The sequence below is a fragment of the Neopelma chrysocephalum genome, unplaced genomic scaffold (genome assembly GCF_003984885.1).
Source record: "Neopelma chrysocephalum unplaced genomic scaffold, ASM398488v2 Primary Assembly neopelma1_25, whole genome shotgun sequence".
Taxonomy (NCBI): Eukaryota; Metazoa; Chordata; class Aves; order Passeriformes; family Pipridae; genus Neopelma; species Neopelma chrysocephalum.
Genome location: NW_020897694.1, coordinates 32915013 through 32938719, shown reverse-complemented (window position 1 = coordinate 32938719; position 23707 = coordinate 32915013). Strand labels below are relative to the sequence as shown.

Sequence of the window (23707 nt, the reverse complement as noted above, 5' to 3'; positions counted from 1 at the left end):
AACTGTCAAGACCCTGTTTCATAAAGGAGAAGGTTTTTTAAGAAAACAGTAAAAAAAAAAAAAAGGGGGGTGAAAAATTCACTAGAAGAGAAATGGACTTAATTTATCCAAAATATACTGGTTTGCCATCCCAAATCCCCCACTACACCCTAGTTAAGAGGTCCAGTAAAACCCAAACCAAAAAACATGGGGTATATCCTTCAACTGATGCGTGCAGCTGTGGCTCTACAGATCCAAGCCACACAACAACACAGGAAAAGTCAGCCTTCCAGAAAACAAGAGTTTGGCCTCTAGAAGCACACCTCCAAAAAAAAAGAAAGGCAAACCAGGTAAGTTTAGGAGGTCTCCAGGCACAACAACAACTACAACAGGTGGAGGTAGAAACTAAGTCTCAGGTAAGTAGAAGCAGCATAGGCAAAATTGGCTAGTCATTGCCTGAATAGTTTTCTTTACAAAAGGTCACAGATGCTAGAGCTGGCATAAAGGCTGTCTTCCCCTGGCTCTGACCACTGTGTTCAACAGAAAATACCTGATACCATCTGGTAGCTCAAGTACAAAACTTGGCTACTGATATCCATGCCCTACCCTCCCTGCTACACTCATGGTCACAATGCTCTTAAACAGCAAAGCTGAAATGTCTGAAGAACAAGTGTAACAACTCTCAGCTACAAATGTCAAAAGTGGATGCCAAGAATAAAATAGAATAGAATGGGAGTAGCACAAGTGACCAGAAAGCCAGTTTCCTCTCAAACTTGAAAAAAATAGAAGCTTTACTGAACAAAGTATATGCATACACCAGACATAAATACTTGAGAGCTTGGCATCAAAAGGCAGGAAAACCTTTTGCTGCTGGAACAGCACAAAGAAAACAGATGCACTCAACTGCCTAACTGCAGTCAATCCGTCCCTAGTTTCAAGGTAATCTGTCCCACACGTGAAGAGAGTATTGTTGAAGAAAAAACTGTCCGAAAAAGAGCAACTGCTGCCATCTCGTGGGAGGCCTGTATCCTGACAGCAGAAACCCAGGTCCTGTTGCTCCTTTCCACTTACCGCTTGTAGGCTGAATGGTCGTTCTTCACGCTGCACTTCATATTCTTCAACTCATCCAATACCGCAAACATATTGATGAATTTGCCCAGTGTGATCAGATATGCTTCGGACACAAAGTCCTTCCTTCTCTCCGCATGGCACAAGCGTCTCACCTCCCCACAAAATCTTTCAATTGCATTTCTCTATTGGGGGAAAAAGAGAGAAGAAATGGGGAGTAAAAGCCATGACATTTCCAGGGAAAAAGTTTCATCATGTAACTAGAACTGGTCCAGTGAAAAGCTCCACTTAAGCGGAAAAATGTTTAAAGCATGCAAAACCAGCAAGGCATCATCAGCACAGGCCTTTCAGCTCCATCTGTGTACTTGATGTGTGCTACAAGTGGCACCAGTAATTTTTGCCACAGAGCTTGCTTGACACAAGAGCCAAGGTTCTTCTTTGCAGATAAAGGTAATAAAAGTATAAATAAAAAATAGGACAAGGGACAATAGTTTAAAACTGAAAGAGGGTCAATTTAGATTGGGTATAAGGAAGAAATTTTTTACAATGAGGGTGGTGAGGCACTGGTTGATCAGAGGTCATGCATACCCCATCCCTGGAATTGTTCAAGACAAGGTTAGATGAGGCTCTGAGCAACCTGGTCTGGCTAAATATACCCCTAATCACTGCAGAGAGGTTGGACTAAATGATCTTTCAAGACTCCTTCCAACCCAAACTGTTCTGCAATTCTACAAAGTTCAAAATCCCTTTGAGACAAGTAATTTGATGCTCTTTAGTGAGAAGTGTATATACATTAGAAGGCAGATTATAGGTATATTCCCTTCAAACAAACAAAAAAAAATCCACAGCACACCGTACACGCTAACTCTCAAAGTCATCCTGGCACATGTTTATTTGAGAGTTTATTTCCAAGCACACACCAGAGCCATTTCAAATGGAAATTACAAACACAAAAGAGAAAGCAACTTCAAATGTAAAGAGGAATCTGTTCTGACTTTAGAGTACTAATCTGCTTGAATGAAAGGAGATTGATTGTACTCAGTAAGACCCCCTCGGCTGGGGAAGATGACAGGAAATATTACATTTTATTCAGTCTCCTCTTCCTGTGTGCTCTGACCCTCGCAGGCTCTAGCTGCTCCAGCTCTGAATAATGCCTGGAAACATCCTCAGTCCATTGAAATAAATGGAAAGCTGCCAGGAGGCAGGAGAAAGCAAGACAGACTGCTATTCTCCAGCTCGGGTGGCTGGCAGGTCACAGCAACTGGGTTAGCTTGCCTCAATTATAAATTGCCATAGCCAAGTTGCACCTGCTGCTCTGTTGTCCAGTCTTGTGGATCCCTCATTCTCCAGCAAATGGTTTCTGTGTTGAGATGTTTTTATGTGTACATGTGAAACGCATTATATTTCTATTTCTTTTCTTCCTAAAGTGCCAGATCTCTGTCCTCATGTGCTGCATAGGGACTATACACAATTACTTTTGATTTTATGTTGAAAGTCTTACAGGAGATTGCCTAGTGTTTAGGGTGGGCACTAGAAATTCTGCCCTTCTGTGAGAGTATATGGTGGTTTTTTCTGAAGTATAATGACTAGGTTCAGTATCCGGGCACACAATATCAAGTATACAAAATAGGAACATAGAATTACAAGCCTACTGACAAATTTTGTTTCCATTTCTTTTACCTGAAAATACATAAAATTCATCAGTTTTGTGACTTCTGGCTCCAGAACTTCCACAGTTTTCTCATAAATTTCTACTCTGTTAGGCTGCTCATTGCACTTGACCTGAGGATAATTAAAGACATCATTACACTTGGAACTTTCCATGATTAAGCCTCAGAAACTAAGATCCTGAGAAAATGCACTATCATTGTAAAGAGACAAACATAAGATAAATTTCCAGGTTTGGTAGTCTTATGCTAGTCTTCTAAGCTTAATTGTGTTAAAAACAAAAAAAATTCTAAGATTTTTCTATTACCTCACAGCAAGTAATTTAGTTGTCAAACACCTCTGTATGGTTAGAACAATATTCTTTCCACATTAAGCCACTTGCTCAAAATCATGCACTAAAATAGGGCCAGAACTAGAAATTAAAACAGATTACCTGACTTCCGCTTTAAATATTTAAACTACACGACATGCCTCCCTTGTATTTCGTAACAAAAATGATTGCATTACAAATTCCTTGTAAAGGAAGGTGTCAGCTCATGGTAGTAATTTTGTTTGGTTTTCTAATACATCTTAATATTCTTCCTACCCCCTGCATGTACAACCATTCCCAGACACTTAAAGCTGATGTATCACCTCTTCTCAGTGTTCTACTTTTGTATACAGATCAAGAAAACACTACATAGCTCTGACATTTAGAAAGTGACTACCTAAGTTCTCTAGAAACTTTAATGTTTAACTTGAATGTTAATTGTTACATGCTATGCTAGTCGTTAAACCTGTTCTAAGTATTAAGCTGGGGAGTGGGAAGGGTCCACTCTCTTGAATGAAATTTTGACCCCAAACAGATCCCACAATCAAAATTTCCCTTCTAAAGCATATTGCCCCTATACTACTCTTGAACAAAGATTGACACAAAACCCATGAGGTATTACTATAGGCACCTTGTTAAAAAAAAAAAATCCAACTGGTCCCCAGGTGCTAAAAGACTTCATGCTATAGCATCCCCAGTTTCATAATTCAGGAATCAAAGTAGACTCCATTTTGGAGCTCATTGACAAAGCTCTATCTGTGCAGCTCCACACTAAAACAAGACATGCATGACATGTATGACAGTACAATTTTCATCCTTTACCTGAGGAATGGCTCTTGAGCAGCTTCTCCATGTGTATAACATGACTGCATATTCCTGACCTTCTTCTAGCATCTCATTCTGTAGGAAAGAATATAATTAGGCACTGTAATAAAAAAGAGTCAAATCCATGTGTCTTCCGTCATCCTAAACCCTTGTCCAAACAAACCTATTTCTCTTATCAGACTGTTTATGTACAAACACACGCATATTGCAAGCAGAATGATACATCATAATGTATGTATGTTAAACAGTATTAACATAATTCATAGGCTCATCTGACATATTACGCATATAAGAGCTGATCCACTATGGATGTGCAGCTTGCCTATAATCCAGCAGCTAAAAAAATTCCATTTATTCTCAGTCATCTGTTTTAGCATCCACCTAATTCTGAGAGAATTCACATCATCATCATTATCATCCCACTTAAACAAGTATCTATCAGATCATTAATCAACAATTGCAACAATTGTGCTTATCTAATGACAAAAATTATCATCTCCCCAGATGAGATTGGGTTTTGTGTTGTTCTTTCTTCCCAAAAATAAAGACACTGTGGTCTGTAAGTATAAATAAAAAGGCCAATCTGAGAGGGGAGGGTGATGGGATGGTGTTTATTTTTCTTTTTAAATTTAGGGACTCCAGATGGAATGGTAAAGGATAAAAGAGTCCACACATGCAGAGCAGTATCCTTTATTACATGGCAAAGGAGAGATACAACAATAGCCATACAGTCAAAACAGGTTAAGGAGTCACCAAATAATTTTATAAGTAGATTGGTGTAAACATACGTAATTTGTAGTAGCATGTAACCAGATGCTTTATCTGTCCACTTCACCATTTGTGAACTGGCCTCTAGAATCACAAGACATATTATTCCTCATTTTCCAAGAATGCCATGAAAAGAGAACAAGTTCAGTACAGACCAGCAGTGGCAGCCTGTAAGTTTTTTTGTATCCCAAAAAAGTTACACCGTCAGCAGAGATGGAATTACTAGCATGAATTCTTACCTTCTATTGTAGAACTGTTAAAACCACAGAATACCTTACACAAAAGAATGCCAATAAACCACCATACTCCTCAGTGAGGAAGCCAACAAAAACCTTTCAACACCATTAAACTGACAGAAATAGTGGAAATCTGGGTGGATGGAAGGTAATTTTTCATTCAAGTTACAGCAGCTAGCTGTCAATAGAACTAACTAGCCTCAGAATACTGGGAAAATGCACAATGAAAGCAGGGAACATTTGAACAACATTGGCTGATTAAGAAGAAAGGTAATTTAAATATGCTGGGGAAAAAAAGAAAAGTTGCACACTTCTTCATCTTACCAGAACATCTACTTACCATGCTAGAATGGACTGTAGCTTGCTCAATGTATCTTGCAATGCCCGTGACAAATGCATTTCTGTCTTCAAAATTAGTGTTGAAGTTTGGCTGCAGCAAAAGGAAAATACAGAATTAAATCTTTGGTAGCAGCATCGCTCCTATGAAGAAAACCTGAGAGACCTGGCATTGCTGAGCCTGGAGAAGAGAAGGGAGACCTTATAGCACCTCTCTCTCCGGGAGACCTTATAGCACCTTCCTGTACCTAAAGGGGGCCAGCAAGAGAGCTGGAGAGGGACTTTTTACAAGGACATGTAGTAACAGAAAAAGGGGGAATGGATTCAAACTCAAAGAGAGCAGGTTTAGATTAGACATTAGCAAGAAATTCTTGACTGTGAGGGTGGTGAGGCACTGGAACAGGTTTCCCAGAGAGGATGTGGAAGTCCCATCCCTAGAATTGTTCAAGACCAGGCTGGACGAGGCTTTGAGTAATCTGGTCTAGTCGAAGGTGTCCCTGCCCACAGCACAGGGGTTGGAACTAGATGATTGTTAAGATCCCTTCCAACCCAAACCATTCTATGATTCTATGAAAAGAATTTATATATATATATATATATATATGTATTCAATATTAAGACACTTTGGGTTTGGGCAGTTGTTTTTTTTTTGAAAAGCAGGTACTCTTTCTTAACAATGGAAAAACTCTTTTTCCTGCAGTGATAATATACCTGGTAAAGAAGAGATGATGGTGGGGGTTCAATACACGGTTGCTGATCCGGCAATGGTAATTCTTCCAAGAGATCCACATTGGACAAGGCATCCTCCAGTGTTACTTGAGCAGTCATTTTGCACCTGGTTAAAAAATACATACATACATACAGATATGTATATGCACATACATATAACCTTGTATGTGTTACTATATACACAGTAAACAAACGAGTAATATGAAGAGCAGGGAACTATTTATACTGTGGGAAATGGGAAGTTTCCCTTCAACCACAATGGTAGAGAAACAGTCAAACAGAAACTCAGTCAGTTTTAGTATACAAGCTTAGAAAAGACTTTTGGAACTAACAGTCTCGTCCTTACTTTTAGGAGTTGAGAAATGTTTCTCTTCCCCCTCTGCTGCACACCAGAAACACACCAAAAATAGAGGAAAGGATGACTTCTAATGCTCAGTTTGAGCCAATGTGCTATCAAAATCTCATGCAGAACTACTACACCCAGACCATCTTCAGAAGACTAGCCTGTCAAAAGGTGCCAGCAGTCTCCAGTGTTTCATTTCCTAGGACATCTGGATCTGCTTTGGGTAGTTACTGATAGAGAAGTCCAAAACCCCTCACGGTCATGGCAATCTCCATACACCTTCAATTGCTGTCACTGCATGGGGTTTTGAACCAAGAACAGCAATGGGAAGAAATCTGGGCGGCCTGTGACCAGTGACCATGCACTGGAACAGACTGTTCAGAGATGTTGTGGAGTCTCCCTCAATGGAGATGTTCAAGAACTATCTGGATGCAATCCTGTGCAATGTGCTCTAGGATGACCTGCTTGAGCAAGGAGGTTGGATCAGATGACCCACTGTGGTCCCTTCCAACCTTATCCACTCTGTGATTCTGTGAAATTTTAGGAAGCAAGTGTGGGGTGGAACAATTTAATCACCCACTTTTGTATAATGATCTACCCATTCTCCTCAGTGGAGTAAAAATGTTTAAGGTAACACCTCTAACCAAGCTGTCTCTCTTTTTCTGCAGGGCTTTGCAAGTTATTTTCCTTCACTTACCACAGCAAAACCAACCACTTTGGGTAAAAGGATTAGCTGAGCACTGCCTCTGGCTCTAACCAGGAGGGAAGGAACACTGAAGCACCCATATCCCAGAGGAGCAGGACCCTGCTTGGCATGTGTCACCCCCATGGAGCCATGACGTCCCCACATACAGGGAGGTTGCAAGCAGATCCCAGGGCAGATTTGACAAAAACTCACTGCAAGACAGCTGGCATGGGCTGGCGATGCCACCACTCACTGCACTTTTATTGGCCTGGCAGAAATATCTCCTCACTTTCTCTTGCCTAATTTTAGATTCCTGGGGAAAGCTCCACTGAAATAGCAGCTTTACCTTCAAAGAAGGGCTCAGTTGATAAAAAAATAGAACCAAAACCCAAACCAAAGGAAAGGAAACAACCAGAAGTGATTACCTATCTACCTCCAGAGACCAATCCCATGTCCCAAGCGATTGCTGCAAAACTAATGTACTCCAGATGGAGAGAGCTCACCAATAGCTTTACAAACAATGAACAGAAAGATCCAGGGGCCTGTTTCTTGAAGCCCTGGCCCAAACCTTGCTTCCAGCCTGAGCATATGAGTTTTTGTTAAAATAACTAAACAAACACCCATACTGTGCAATTTGTGATCCTTGCCAAAAAAAGGATGAAGAACTGGAGTGACAGCAGTGCTGGCTGGCATTCCAGCACTAGGATGCTTGCACAACACCTGCCTACACCCAGATCGAGCTCCAATACAAGAGTCACAATTATTCTCAAATTAGAGACCGGCAAAAAACATGGCATCCTCCCTTCCATAAATGAGCACATGCCAAAAAAAATTCCATGGCTGGGCAAAAGTTCAGTGAGGAGGTCAGACTGAATAGTTTTACCCCAGAGGAAATGGGGAGAAGAAGTCAGAACACCTACAGATGAGTCTGAGTGTCTATAGGTACTTTATATATGAGTCTGAGTATCCATAAATTCAAACTTTAGCTAAAAAAAGAAAAGAGCACAACACTTTACATAGGTTACTTTAACTGAGAGGCTCCTTCCAACTTGAAACTTTTCCTCCTCTTAGCCTCTCTGTCAAAGCAGAAACACCCAATTGTGCAGCTGCTCCGGGACATGCCGGTGGTGGGACCAATAGGCACACAGCCCTCTCTCCCACTGGACAGGCAAACAGCCACAAAGCATTGGTTCCAAGAAAGCAAAACATGCTCCAAAACCCACAGCAAAAAACGTCTGGCCATTCTACACCAAAAACTACTGCACCTATCTGTGTAAAGGGGAGCTGTCACTGAAAGCAAGGGAAGTATCAACACCCTTTCCTCAATCCACACATCTTCCTTCTCCTCCTAAAACATGGTCCATCAATGACTTAGGCCCCTGCTGCAGAACAGCGTCAGGCATTCACAAAAGCCAGGCTCCTGACTTATGTTTCCTCAGCACTACAAGCAAATATTTCGAAGATGTGGCTCTTAATCCCCATACATCCTATTTCAGAAAGCATACCTGCGCACTTTTGGCCTCAATATTTACTATTGTAATCCTCCAGCATCAGCTTTCTATGTTCAGACTATCTGTGGGATTTTTTTTTTAAATACTTGAAAAATAATTTAAAAATGGAAACCAAAGTCCCAGCTGACTTACACTGCTATGTAATTAAAAGCACAACTCTGGGAAACCCTCACTATCAGACCAGAGGCCCAACCAAGAAACAAAAGCTTCCTGCTGTCCTCTGGGTTGTGAAAAGAAATACGGGAAGGTACATTTTTCCAAGCCCTTCAGCATGATTTCCCAAAGACAGATCAGCATTTTTCAAACCAGGAACACATAAACCATTGGACACAAATGTTACAATGCAGTTACAAACATCTTCTTGTTTTGAGGTTGCTTGCTAACAGCTCCACTTCGCAATTTTGCCAAAGGTATCCACACACCTGGTGTTTCTTTGGCCAAGTGCAACGCTCCTGTTCTTCCAGCCCTTGTACTCTGTACCTAGCAAGACATGAAAGAGGAAGCAGCTCCTTCCCACCCATCTTTGACACTTTTGCAAACATTGTGAGAGGGTGATTCACGCTCCCCTTCTGCCCCCCAAGAAGTGAGCAGCATAGGTTTAACAGTGGCAACAGTGGGGGGATGGCTGGAGCTCAGCTACACTCCCAACTGTGTTAGTCAGGAGACAATGTACCACAGCCAGGTGACACCACTGCACAGTCCACGCCACCTCCTTCTTTGATGTGGAAGACCTGGGATCAGGACAGAAAAGATTTCCTTGAAGTTCAGGGGTTTTTTTCTCCTTTCTTTGATGCTGCTGTTCTTGATAAAACAAGTTCTAAAAGACAACGGTTGTTTCTAATGTCTAGTGATGAAAGGTTGGCAAAACCAGAACTTTTTTTTCCCTCTAAGATCAGAAAAATTAATTTAATAAAGCTAAAATTCCCAATTCCTTAAGAGGCAAAACTCCTTTGCCTCATTCACTATGAGTTTTTAACAGTTGAAATTACAGGGCAGGAGAGCTAATACCTTTAACAGGCTCCTTTTTGGCAGAGAACATAAGAGAGTTCAAAGACCTACTTAAGAAAAAAAAAGTCAGATTAGGAGTTTACCTAAATGAGAACGACTAAACCACTGTAATCATACTGATCATTATAGATACACTATTAAATTTGCGCAAGTTGTGAGAATTTCTTTCATTCTACATTCCTATAATGCTGTGTGTTTTCAGTTTAGTACCTACCTGAGACTATCCAGGACAGATTTTCTCAAGTAGAAGACATGTAAGTATTACTCCTGAAACAATCCTTTTTTTCTTTTTGGTATCTTTATACTATGACCCATCATTACAACAATAAAGTCAAAATGCACTCCAAGAACACATTTTCTTAGTCGTACACAACTTAATTAAAAAACGTTCAAGATCTGAAATCCTCCCTTCAGGAGAGAGAATCACACAGATCAGCAACCTGTCTTGCTAAATTTTGGTGTTAGATGAGCACAGTCAGCTTTCTAAGCAGGAGAGAGCAACATCTGTGCTTTTTCTCAGTTCCTTTTTCTGGATTTCAAAGCAAAAAAATCCCTGTCTCTGAACAAGCTTCAGCCTTACAGTGCCAAGTCCCACCATGTCCAAGAATCAGAGGTATCAGTCTCAGGGTGTTTTGGGGAAACTTTAAGTATGTTAGTGGAAGTATGCTAAACTAAGATATCCTTCTTCAGTTCTGAAGGAGATAAGCACCAGGTGGGCCTGACCTGCTCAGAAGACCTTGTGAAGAAGCTCACTGAGCTGCCTCTGTCACACTGCCCACGAGAAAAACCCAGCCAAAAAAAGGCAACTGATCTTGAAGCTCCTTCAGCATTGTTTACATTTTAATTTAACTTCAGAACTGGATTATTATTGAAACATATTCACAAAAAAAGAGTTGCCAATCTTTTTTAAATGTCCTAATTCTGTACTGTTGCTCTCAGCCATGCGACTGTGTGGTAAGCAGCGCCCTGCTCACAACATTGCTCTGGTATTTAGAGGAGATGATTGTCAGTCTTCGTAGAGACACCATTTCCACATCTCCATCCTTACAAAATGCCAAAGCCTTTGCTGAAGATCTATATTCTTAATTCCAAGTATACCAGAAAACAGACAGCACACATCTCCCAGCCCTGCTCTTATGGGCTTCTGGAAGCTTCAGATTATCTGGAAGAAAATATGAACAGAAACAAATAAGGGAGAAAAGTGTTTTGGACAAAAAAAAATACAGAATTAACCAGAAGAAATAATAAAAAAATGCAGAAGGTAAGGACTGACAAAGGAGAGAACAGAGAAGAAAGCATTAAATTCAAAATCACTGGGAGAGAGAGGACTACTGTAACACTATTCTGCTCTCAAGCTTAAAGGTAAAAAAAAAATCCCCCAAATTCTAGAGAGTTAAGTAGCTATATGAAGAAGTTTTTAAGTTTTCTTTCAGTGAAAGAGTTAAGCAGGACAGATTATTTACTAAAGAAATGATCAAAACACAAGTCAGGCACTCAGCCTATAAATAGCTAAAACAGGAAAAAATACGCTTATGATACGAGATAGTTCTTACACATGTTCAGCAACGGTGCACACAGTCCAACAGATTTAACTTGTAGCCAGCAACCAAATTAAAAATAAATAAATATGGGTAAAGCAAATGAACTTAAGTAACTGCAGCCTTATTGAGACCTTGTTATAAGTGCAGAAATCAGCACACAGTTCCTCTTTAGCCTTTGGCCAAGACTTCTCCAGAAATGTCCTCTAATTATCTGAAGAATCTATCCAGCTGAGCTTTAAAAGCACATGGATTCCCAACATAAAAGTTCAACCTCAGATAACTGGGTTTGATGATATCTATTTACTGGTGAAAAATAAAGCCCATCACCACAACAATTATCAGATGCAACTTTATAGCTGTGTTAGACAAGACCGGGAGAGGATGCTATCATGTTATCACAAAACATTTTAAATAAAGCAAAAGATATAAAGCAATAGGTATATTGAGTATCTTGAAAATATACAGGGAAAGAATGGGAAGTAAGTCCTTGGAGAGTACACATACATATGTATTAAGATTGTCAAGTGAACATTTCCACAGAAATCAGATAAACAGTATAATTCAGTCCTTTAGTTATAAAAAAAAGGTAGAGAATACCAAACTACAGTGAAAGCAACTTTTCTTCAGAAGATAAAGACACAGCAAGCAGAGGCATTTACTTCATAGCAATCCTTGCTTTACTTTTTGGGAATAGGACTAATAAAGTTAAACTTCCCTCAAAGAAACAAAAATAATTAAAATCTAAATCCCATTGCTGACAGGCATTCTTTTCCTTTGCATCACTCACTCAATGGTTTGACACCCTGAGATCACCTAAGCACCCTCACTCTAAACTCTTTAAGGATTTATCCTCACATTACCATCAGAGTGGTAAGACAGCAGCCTTCCCACTTCAAACATGGTGGATTGCAGCAGGGAACAATCTGGAGACAGATTTCCAGGTGGTTTTTGCTGTCAGCTTCTTACAGCACATCTTTTGCCATACTGCTGCATACTGGAAAGATCCAGATATGGACACAACTGTGTCTATTCCTATCACATGCTCATCTGATGCCCTGAAAGTTAAACTTCCCTGGGAAATGAAAGAAGGGTTTTGCTGATACAAGATCTGAGGAGTGATCAGTCAAATGCTATGGACGATACCTCTCCCCAACACCAATATCGCACATGGATGTGCAGCAACTAATCTCACCACCCAGGGCTGATAAGGTTCATCTCATTTAGGTAACAGCTCAGCCGTTCAGGGACGATGATTTTCTTCTATCATTAACCTCCAATAAAAATAAAAGTATAAAAGAGACAATGTCACAATGCAATGCACTTTCTTCAGCTTAGCTTCAGCTGAATTACCAGAAAGTCCTTAACAGTCTGAGAGCAAAACAAGTGTCTTTGTTCAGCTAGGTCCTTTCGCTGCCCTGGCATGAAGTGCTGCAGCAAGCTAGTAGGGACAGATGAAAAAAGCAACGGATGACATAACTTTCCTTGAATCATTCATCTCAATTTTCTCATTGACTGAAAAAGGGTGTCGAAAACCAAGGCATGTCCCATCTGCTCCTGAATGAATATACCCATGGTAGTGAGAGCAGAGCACACATCTCAGAAAAAAAAAAAACAACAAACCAAACCAAAAATAAAAACAAAATTAAGAAATTCTCCAAAGCTTTTACTTTCAGTCATTTAACCACAAGCTCTAAGACAACTCAGACTTTAAATGAAGCATGAATCCATTCAAAATGCAGATAGTTATACTTCAAACAGCTTGAAACAGTTCAGGAAAAACACATCATATCACCATCACAACTGCAGGGCAAGTTCCCACCACTCGAGAGGAGAGTTTGGGGCCTCCAGTCCCAAAGGGCTGGATCAGCAGTTCTGGGCCACAGCTGGCAGCCAGGGGCCATGCGCCACACTCTGAGCTGGGATCAGCAAAGCCTGACCCGCTCCAGCACAGTCTCTCTCTCTTTCCCCATTGTGGAAGAAGTTACCACAGCACGTTCAGCCACGTGTTCCTGCAATTGCTCAAGTGGGGCAAGCAAATGTGCTGCAGCACACCCCACCTCCTGCTGCACAGAACGGGCCCCTGCTGCATCCAGTACAATGTGAGCTCTAGAAACCAGCCTACGTCCAATACGAATAAAACACATGCAAATATTAGCTTGAGAACACAGCCCAAGAAAGCAGAGGGTTTTGGGACATTCGAGGAATTGGTTTTGGTAGGAGTATGCTCTACGTAATCCAAAAGGATCTCAAACGCTGAAATTTTAAGTGGAAAAAGTTATTTCATATAAAAAAATGGGGAAGGATCATGCCAAAGAGTGAGATAATTAAGGTGGAGTTTCCATGATTAACAAAAAATTGCTGGATTACAGAAATTTTAGTATATTTTCTGACTTTGCAGATGAGAACAGTGTTTCATTTGACTCAAAAATTATGTTGGGAAGGGATGCCCTATGCCTATTTGCAAACCACTGGTCACATTTTGCTTTTAAATAGACACATTTGATCTACAACTGCTTGTACATGTTCCCAGGCTCAAAATAAGACAAAGGGGAAGCATGTCTGCACTTCAAACAGCACTTCCTTTGACACTGTCTCTCTTCTTTCCTAAGTCTGCAAAAGCATCTTTGAATTTTAAATTAAAATATAGTGCCAAGCCTGGCATGGATACTGAAGATTGCAATTGCTGTGCAATCCATTAACTGAAATATGTATCCATATGATTTGTTCTGCCTTTTAAAAACAGGCATAAATAAATAAATAAATAAATAAATAAATAAATACATCTTACCCTACTGAAGAGGACAGAATTCTATGAAGAAAATCAGGAAAACTTTATGTACAGCCGGTAAGGAGGAAGAAGAGAAGAATATAATTTTAAAAAGGAGAAACAAAGGTATTCCACAGTCCATGCACTGAAGGAAAGAAATTCAAAAAATTCAAATGGAGATATATTTAAAAAGATGATCGAATGGCCTGCTGAATTGGGGTTTATGAGACCAACCCCAGTAAACTCCATGGAAACTAATGACAACATTCCCACAAGAATAGAATTGGTTTGCATGGCAGCAGAATTTAAGTTTTATCCCTATAGCAACACAATATTTTCAGGTTTCTTCTGTCCCATTATCTCATTCTCCTATGCCACCGGCTTGCAGAAAACCAATTAAATCATTTTTCTATTAAGAAAATTTGATTCAATATTCTGTGTAATGTTTCTGCTCAAGTTAAACCATGAGACTCCAGTCACAAAGGGCCCTTGTAAAGGGAAGAACTAACAAAAGGAACAGATTTCTTCTTCCAAGAACAGCATAGCAATTACTCTAATATTAAATTTTATTTCAAACCTCCAAGATGTCCCTCAAAAATTCTCTTTTAGTTCTATTTTAATTAAATTTCAAACACCTTGGCTGTTCAACTGCTTACCTATCAATTCAGAGTGAGCAGAAAACATTTTAACAGCATGATAACTAAAGTGCTTCAGAGAACACCAACACACTGGAGCTTCTCTGTTTGAATGCTCTTTTTCTGAGCTCTGGACAGCACAATCTGCCTTTTTGCCAAATGGATCAGCCTGAGATGTTCCTTTTGGGACTGGAGCTCCTTTTCGTTCCTAAGCAACAGATTTGCATAAGCTGAAGGAGCAAAGAAAAATGCTTTCCACATCATTTACTGGCCTGCCTGATTAAAGTAAAAGACAGAAGAAAGCAAACAGCAGCTGACAGTCCTTTGTGCAACAGATTTGACATACTGTTAAGCTTTCAGAAATACGTCTGTGACTGGAATAAAAATAAAAGGCTCAATAGGTGAAAAAGGGAAAACAAAAATTCCAACACTGAATTATCACAACTCAACATCACAGTCCTAGAAGAATGGCCACATAATGGAAACAATTAATTTAGTATTAGACTCCTACAGGGTGGTGCAGCTCACATCAACTGTTTTGCCTTGCCATTGGATGGGTGCAGGGAAGAAAGCTGCTTCCAAAAGCAGGCACAGATTGGAGGAAAAGCATGAGGCTAATAGTGAGGAAGTTTTCCTTTTTTTTTTTCGCAGAAAACCTCAACTTCCCAAAAAGCTGTTTGTGTTCAGTCATGTGTGAATTTTTCATGTGACCTATATTACTACCTGTCCAGCTTCTGTCCCCTGCAGGGAAACATCACAACAAGCAACCCTATCTCTTTACACAAGCAATACCTGCACTATGACTGTGCAAACAAGGTTCAAGCACTCAGTGATACACCAGTCTTGTCACCTGGAAAAGTGAATTCTGGGCAGTGTCAGTGAGCAAGAGTAGCACCATTTATGCAACCTAAAAGCCATGCTTTAATGAATCAGTACTGTTCCTCCCTCCCACCCACATGATAACCAAGGTCAGGAGGACGCCGCTGTAACAATGTTGGCACATTGTTACCAACAGGTAACCAGGACTCAGATGACGGTTACGCTTGTCAAGTAACTACAGCCATTCCCTTCCAACAGCCTGGATGAATCCAAGCACATTTCCAATAATGGGAAGGTCTGACGCTCTACTATCATCTCACTAGGTTATGAATGGGGAGTCTCAGGCTCTTCAGACAAAGCCTGCATCAAGACTGGTGAGTCATGAAAGGACAGAATCGCCTTTCCTGATGGTTACCATCAGGTGTAGGTCTGCTAGCTCCTCCTTTTTACAGCATCAGTAAGACAACTCTCCCACAAGTAGAGAAAATAATGCAACCCTAGCATTCCCATATCATAGCACAAGGCTGGAGTCACTGTGTCTTTGCTAGCAAGTCATCACAAGGCTGAGTTTATTTTTTCCTGCTGTTTTAGCAGCCAGCAGGAGCACACAGATGAGCACATACTAATTCTACAGCAGCAGTATCTGCACAATGCAGCAAGTAATGACCAGGTATGTTGAAGTGCAGCCAGGCCAGTACTATGCATCTGCAGCATCATTCCACATCCTGATGCTTTGGAGGAAAGATGAAACTTGCTGATGTTAAAACACAGGGTCAAATGCTACCCCCATGTGAATCTCAAGCACAAAACGCACACACTTCAAAAATGAGAACCTATTTGAGAATCCATTATGATGGTATGGGAGAGGCCTAAGTCTCTAAAATTTGCTCCAAAGGTATCCCACTCACATGAATAAGGAGTGGGATAATAAGCTGCAGCTTATTCTGCAGCATGCAACCCCCTCTGCAGCAGCACTTGTGCTACAAGAATTCAGAGGTGTTTTGCTTGGTTTGCTTTATCTGTGTACCTAAGTCTGACACTCAAGATAAAAGTCACAAATAAAAAAATAAAATTCTAATGTTGGTGGGGCTAGATGGCTGAGGGGATTTCTGCTGATTTACTAATTAATTCTTACAGAGCTGAGTTAGTTCTGAGTGAACTAATTAAACTTATGTACAAAATGAACCTCCTTCTGAATATTTTGTCTCTCTTCAGCTGAAATGAACTTAAAGATTTAAGCACTGTCATCATAGATTAGGTGTGCTGAGATCCATTTTGCTACACTTACTTGCCTCACCCTCTTAATACTGATATTACATCTTTGAGTTGCATCATTTCATCTTATTTCTTCTTGACTAACTCACTCTCCTCTTTTTCGTGTTCTTTTCCTCTCACCCAGCTCACTCCTCCCCTCTCCTGTTTCATCTCTTCTGTTTGCTGCTATCCCCTGCAGCTGTCCTCAACGAGCATTTCTTCCATACTTCTGTTCCTGATTGTTCCTGCTGCTGCATGGCTGTGTTAGGAAGCAATGCTGCACAGCAGTGCTTTGGGGAAGACTGAAGTTTAGCACAGAAGCCAAGCACTGAAGCACAGTGCTTACAGCATGTTCAGCGGTTGTGAAAAGCTCTCTCATTTCTTAGCAAAGATAACACCACCCATGTAAACAGCCTGCAAAGAATGAGAAAGGAAGGGACAAGAGCAATAACCACCCCACAAAAGAGAGAAGAAGCACGTGCACATGGAATTAGGCTGGCATGGCTCAGACACAGCACCTTTCATCCTGCAGGAAGACTTCTGTCACAGATTGCTCATGCCTGTTCAATTCAATGTGGGTTTGGTTGGCTGCCCTTTGCATGTTGTGTAAAGGGAGTGCTGTTACTTTAATCAAAAAGGGCACAGCTGTGGATGGTGGCTGTCATGTTACAGGCAAGAGAGATGAGCCACAAAGATACGAAGGCAAAGGTCTGGAGTCTTTAGATTTCAATCTAAGCAACAACACAGCCCCTCAGCCTTAGACAAACTGTTTATTTAGAATCATAGAATGGCTTCAGTTGGAAGAGACTCTCTTCCTTAGCTCAGTTACAGAGAGGGTTGTAAGTTAGTCTTACAGCTTCTCAGTCGAGTCTGCTTGGCAACACCCCTACCTTTGGGAAGCACACCCACTGCATCACTGCTGAGGGCAGCTGTCCATGCAGGGGCAGCTCTGCAAGTCTCCCATTCCACAATGCCTTCACATTATGCATCCAGCTCCGTCTTACAGCATGTGCCCCCCAATGACACGGCAGGCATTAATTATATCCAGTGGGTTTTTTTTTAAATGCAAGCCTGCAGCTGAAGCTCTGGCTTCAGCATTGCCTTATTTTGACTTTAAAAAGTAAACAAAGGCCAAAATAAAAATTACTCTTTAAAACATGGGCTGTCTGCTGTCATTCCCACTCCTTTCCTCTACCTGTAAGTACTTGGTAAATACAACTCTCTCCACTTTCAGTTTAAAAAAATTACATGGCTTCATCTGAAAAATAAGCTGGAAGATACTTTAGGCAAATTTGTATTATCTATGCTTAAAAGTAGCTTTTCTTTAATATACAAATCAGTAAAAGTATAATGTACAATTTTGCAAAATTGTAGTATTATAAAAAAAAAAGAAAAAAAAGAAAAACACAACAGGCTCCAGAAGCTGTTTAAGAAAACGTACCACTGTGTGCATTTCTGTGAGGCGAGTGTGAATCAGACAAGAAGCAAGTCATGATTTAATCATTTCCTTAAAAAAATAAAGGAAATACTACAGGAGAGGATAGAAGGAAAAACAGAAATAAGTACATAGCTTTTAGTTCTTAAGCTCTCTTTTTTCCCCAAAAGAGCTTATAATCTGTTACATTTTATACAAGAAAACAAGCCGTTTCAGTGAAAATTAATCCAAAGCTTTACTTCTGATATCACCTATCTCACATATCTTGAGCTATGTGTCATGACAGTTTGCCTGAACTTCACATTCAGAATGTATAATTCAGTGTACTCCCCTTACTGATTTTATGTCACTGAACCCACTTAAAACAGTTAGAGTTATACTGAAAGAAGACTATAGATAAGTTCAGGTCAACAGCATTTTTAGTTCCTGCCAATAAAGTGTCCACATCCATATCAGAATTAAAGTATTTTAAAGTGACGTACGGTACTACTGTATTTTTATCTAAATCCCAGAAATCTCTTCTACACCTGTAGTACATAAAGCAAGCATCTCCAAAAACATCTTGTACCTTTTGCACACCTGGAATCATTACTTAGCATGTCAGTTCTCAAGATTTGTGTCCTAACATAAACCCACAGTACAGGTTTTTAAATCTGATTATTTGTTTCTAAGAGTAAAAGCACCATTTCATTTTTTTCTTTTACTTAACAATATATTCTATATTAATTCATAAGAATATTACTGAGACTCAACTCTGTTAATCATTTGTAGAGAGTGTCATCTAGTAAGCATAAGTCTATCTGCCTGAATACTTAAGATGCCTTTCAGTGAAAGGAAGGGGAATGGCATTTGTTTTATCTAAATGAGCAATTATTGTCTCTAAAAAGTTTCTTGGTTATCCTACTACCTCCTAACCAACATTCCTTGAAAGCAGACCTGCAGAAACCAGCCATGTGAGAGGCTTGGTGAGAGTCACCCTGTTAAACTGAGAAAATCTCCCAACATCTGGTTCAAGCAAGGAGAAATCATACAACTTCACTCCATGAGTAACTGCTTTGTAAACCAGGAGCACTCACGAATCAGGGAAAGGACAGCACCACAGCCTGTTGACCTGGCATTTACCTCTACTGAAAGCAAGAACAGCAGTGCCAATTCCTCACATGTTACCCCATTAGTTGAAATAAGAAAAGCTTTATTAAAGTCAACAGGTAGAATGCCGCCTCTTGTGGAGGACACTCACTTTCAGTTGTGCCTATGCCAGAGCAGCTGTCCTGGCAACACACACAGAACCACAGAACAACCACACAACTGAAGGACCTCCACATTCGCCTTTACTTCTCTCTCGTCATTGAGTTTCATGGGAACCTCACAGCATAACTCAGAGGGTTGCAAATCCACACTTGGCAGACCACAGCTGGATATGTCCCACACAGGAGGTGTCCAGAAAGCAGCTCATTTAGCTGTGAAGGGATTCCCAGTCCAAGAGCCCTCTCTGAGCTCACCATGCCATTAGACTGATGCCCTGCTGGGGTCCCTGCCAGCAGGAGCAGAGGTCTGGCAGAATGAAACAGCTACAGAAGATGTGGAGAAAGCGATATGGCAGCAGGGCATAAGTGCTGCTCCTAGTTGTCCTTGGGAGCAAGGACCACCACCATCTATCAGCTAGGAAGGATTGGAGAGATGGGCTCTGTTTCCAACATCCCCAGCCAGATCTGCTCTCAGCTCTGCTGCCCACAACCTTAAATCACTTCTCTCACAATGGTCTTTATGTAGAAAGGCTACATAGCTATAAATTCATGTGCTATCTTGCTGACAGTCAGCCTGAGGGAAGGGGCATTTCTGCTGAGATGGCAAATGCCTGATAATTATTTGTGCCATACTCACCTTTACCACAAGTCTACTTTTTACAGTTAAAAGTCTAAGACTGTCACTTTTCTCACAAAACTGAACCGTGTAAAGACAGGAATTTCCCCCCAAATGCACACATTTATGAGTGCACATATATTTATAGACATAACAGAGGTAAAAATGAAACAGTGCATATTGTAAGAGAGAAAATCTTCCGCGTCTTACGAAGAAAACAAGCTTCAGGATTTTTGCCAGTGTGTTTACAAAAGATAAGGAGTTACCCAAAAGATCTTACATTTTTGGTGCCAAGAGATAGAAAGATTATCTACTATTTTGCACCCTCTGTATTACTGTAGCAAGTCTCATCAATGCATCATACATTAATTTTACCACTAGAAAGGCAGTGATGTGGATTAATGGAATTACACTTAAACAAAGCAGATCAATACACACTCCGTTATCAGTATTACACAGCAAAGCGTGCCCCCAAGCCCTACAAACATAAGCTTCTAAGGGCAGATGTGCAGTAGAGAATCCTGATGTCTGTAGCTTAAAACATAAAGCACTAAGTTCTCAGGTTTTGTAGGTATACAGTCATATTTCACAATGTTGAAATGTCCTTCTTTCATGTTACTGTCTCAGTTCTGCACACACGCACAAAACCGACAAACACGGGGGCTTTAATTTGTTGTGTATTCAAATAACAATGTAGCCAAAAAGTAACAAAATGTCCTTTAAGAATGAGGTCTGTCAGAGGCCACTGGTAACAAGGTACATGTTCTAAATATCAATCGTTTCCAAATCTGTTACATTTACTACTCTCTCTTTGTCTTCATCCCTGAGAACATGTTCACAGGGAAGCCCAGGACTGTTTAAATGAATTACATTCCCAGGCACACGGATGGATCCACCCGAACCACTTCACTGGTCATTCACGCTTGGGTTGTGTCAAGCTTCCGCAGCATCCCTGGGTAAACAAGCACTTAATTTGGTTCAAGTATAATTGCTTATTAAGTTGGGGCTTGCCATAGTAACTGCAGCTATTTAAAAATAAACAATAGAAATTTAGAAACTCACAGAGTCACTGTTTCAAGAGCAGCGAAGTCAATCACACAGGTGATTTCCAATTCACCAGGGTAAAACCTGCTGACCAACATTCAAGTTTACTTTACAGCAAAGGAACCACTTCAAGGACTTGCCCTGAGAACATGGAGTAACAACTGTAAAATGAAACCCTCTTGATGTGCACATAAATAGGTGCGGAAATTATACTAAAATTAAATTTCTCTTCTATAGCATTGCAAGAAATTCTAGCAGCTTTCAGACCAGAGGATGAATAAAACCAAATCCACAAAAAAGAACTTTGTGGGGATTTTTTGTTCCATCTTTTTGTTAAAACCTTGCAGCTCAATTCCACCTCACCTTAAATATCTTGGAAATCTTTGAGAAACAAAACTAAAAATAAAACAAGCAGATGATTCTGACAAGAGTTATGATAAAATTTTAAAACCTACTCATGGGAACAAGCCACCTTCCAAGACAACTCTCTCACATAATGAATAAACAAGGTACTAGCCAAAACTTAAGGAGTATATCAGACAACATCTAACGTAAAACATGTAGCTGGAACAGATATCTGTTAATTATTTAATTACACTAAAAAGTCTGTATAACCGACCAAGAGAATTTGTTGGTTTAAGCACAATGGACAATTTCCATCCAAGGCAAGCTGAAGAAACAAGAGTTTTGTTAATGAATGCTTTGGTATTACAGGTACATCACTAAGGGACTACCACCTTTTTTGTAAGTCACACATTCAGCAGTTAAGAACTGAAAAGTCTGGATTGTTTGGGGAACACTCCCTTTCTTGTAACACAGATTGATTTATTTTTTTTAAACAACTTTGGTAATTCAGCTCCACTTCAGTTTAAATATTGTGATACCTATTAAGGTAGAAATTTTAAGTTAACAGAGCTGAGCACATTCCAAACACCACTCCGCTCTCCCCATCAGAACCCTCAAGAGAAACTGACAAACCCAAGATCTGTAAACAAAACAAAGCCTTACCCATCTTCAGCAGGGCAGTTGGGGGGAGGGCGGAGCTGGGAGTATTTGGGTACTTTTCTAAGACTCTGAGAGGTTTATTCTCAAAATAAATAAATTAGGTGTGACAATCTGAAAACCAAAGTATATTAGAGATATTTCACCAATTGCATAGTCCCTATTAAAAAAAAAAAACGTAAAATTCTAAGCTGCTGCAAAGAAAAACTGCTGTACATTTTCTAGAGAGCAAGATTTGATGATACTGGGACTAAGCCTTCCTGCTATACCCCAATGCTGTACAGACTGCTTCCTCCTCCTCCTCCTTCCTGGCCGCTACAGAGACAACTGGCTGCCTGCACCAGCCAGACTTCACAGACCCAGTTGCCTGGGAAAGCTTAAAGAGCCTTTTACACTAGATCAACAGAAACTCTGTGTTTATAAATGTTAAAAAAAAAAAAAAAAAGATTTTTAAAGGTAAAAAGTGGGACAAATGAAGTCAAGAATCAGAACTTTAGTAAGGACTAGCAAAGCATTGTCTAGCATATAGCTCAGATATTCTCTCTCTGAGCATAAAACAGTTTAAGTACAACTAATACAAACATAATTCAGAGACTGCAGAATTGCATTACAGTATTATTAGAAATTCCACTTTGAAAAACACACTAACCATCAACACTGCATGTGTATGTGTTCAGTAAGCTTATTAAAATAAAGTTATGCCAAATAAGTAACTGGAATGTAATAAGGACTGGAGTCACTCATTAGCCTAAGCTTTCCATTTCCCACAGTTTACAGTAAAGCCTGGCATGACCTTCTAATTAAGAAGAAATTCCTCCAGCTAGCTTTCCTTCCCCTTCAATAACGCACACTCTCTAGCCAGCACTTCAGGCAGACTGGCTACATCCCACAAAGACTACTTCCTCCCAACAGCCTTCCTGGCACAAACACCTATTTACATGTCTGAATGCTACTCCAACCTGTCATCAAACGGCACGGGAATAAAAATCAAGGCAATAAGAGCCTACTGAAAGGCAAGAACTATTAGCAGAGATGTTGATGAACTACAGGAATACTCACGCAGATGAAGTGCGTGTCTGTCTTTGCTCATCAGAGGGGAGAGATGGAGTACCAGACCATCCATCTGGGGATTTTCCAGCTTACATTGCTGCTTTCACTACAGTATAGTTACTTTAACTCGATAAATCTCAACTTCCTCAGGAGGAAGTTATTCCATGTCCTTAGACAAGCACTATAGATCACCTCCTTCCTCTGAAGAGCGGGATGAACTTGCACAGGGCTTTCTACTTTTATTTTTTCCCTCTCTAACCCGCTCCAGGACAGTCTAGGAAGCACAACTCCGACCATCTTTGTGTTACAGACACAAGGGCTACGCGTGAGAGAGAACAAGACAAACCTTACACCCAGAAGGAAAAACCAGAAAAGGCTTTTAGGCGAGCACCCGTGAGGGACCCCTCCTGAGGACAGGCCGCCTGCCCGCTGCCCTCAGCGCCGGCCGAGCCTCCGCACGACCCTCCCCTCCGCGCCCCCGAAGTGCCGCCCGGCCCCGCCCGAGCGCCCGCGGCGGCACCGGCACCTCCCAGCCGGCGGGGAGCACCGAATACCGAGCTGTCGCGAAATATGCGCATGGGACTCGCGGTCACCAGCGAGAGGGGGCGCGGCGCCGCCCGGCCCCGCAGGCGAAGCGCCCATGCTCGGGGAGGGGGTGAAGCCGCCCCGCGGCGGCGGAGGAGCGACATTCCCCCCGCTCGGCGGGCGGGCCGCTCCCGGCCCCGGCAAGCGCTGCTCACCCGCTCGCCGCCGGCTCCCGGGAACGGCGCTGCCCGGCGGCGGGAGGAGCGCGTCTGTCCGCCCGCCCGGGGGCTCCGCTCGGCCCAGCCG

The 23707-nt window shown here is 41.1% G+C and overlaps 1 protein-coding gene across 2 annotated transcripts in view; it reads right to left on the bottom strand.

Annotated features, from left to right (window-relative positions):
• The window catches only part of CYFIP1 (cytoplasmic FMR1 interacting protein 1), a 76557-nt gene extending 52850 nt beyond the window's left edge, over positions 1-23707 (bottom strand). For both annotated transcript variants that reach the window (XM_027674819.1, XM_027674818.1), the window contains exons 1-6: positions 23617-23707; positions 5902-6025; positions 5195-5284; positions 3848-3925; positions 2728-2829; positions 1051-1232 (exon numbers count right to left, since the gene is read on the bottom strand). In XM_027674819.1, the coding sequence (XP_027530620.1) occupies positions 1051-1232; positions 2728-2829; positions 3848-3925; positions 5195-5284; positions 5902-6018 (569 nt within the window). In that variant the 5' untranslated portion in view covers positions 6019-6025; positions 23617-23707. The remainder of the gene's footprint in view (positions 1-1050; positions 1233-2727; positions 2830-3847; positions 3926-5194; positions 5285-5901; positions 6026-23616) is intronic.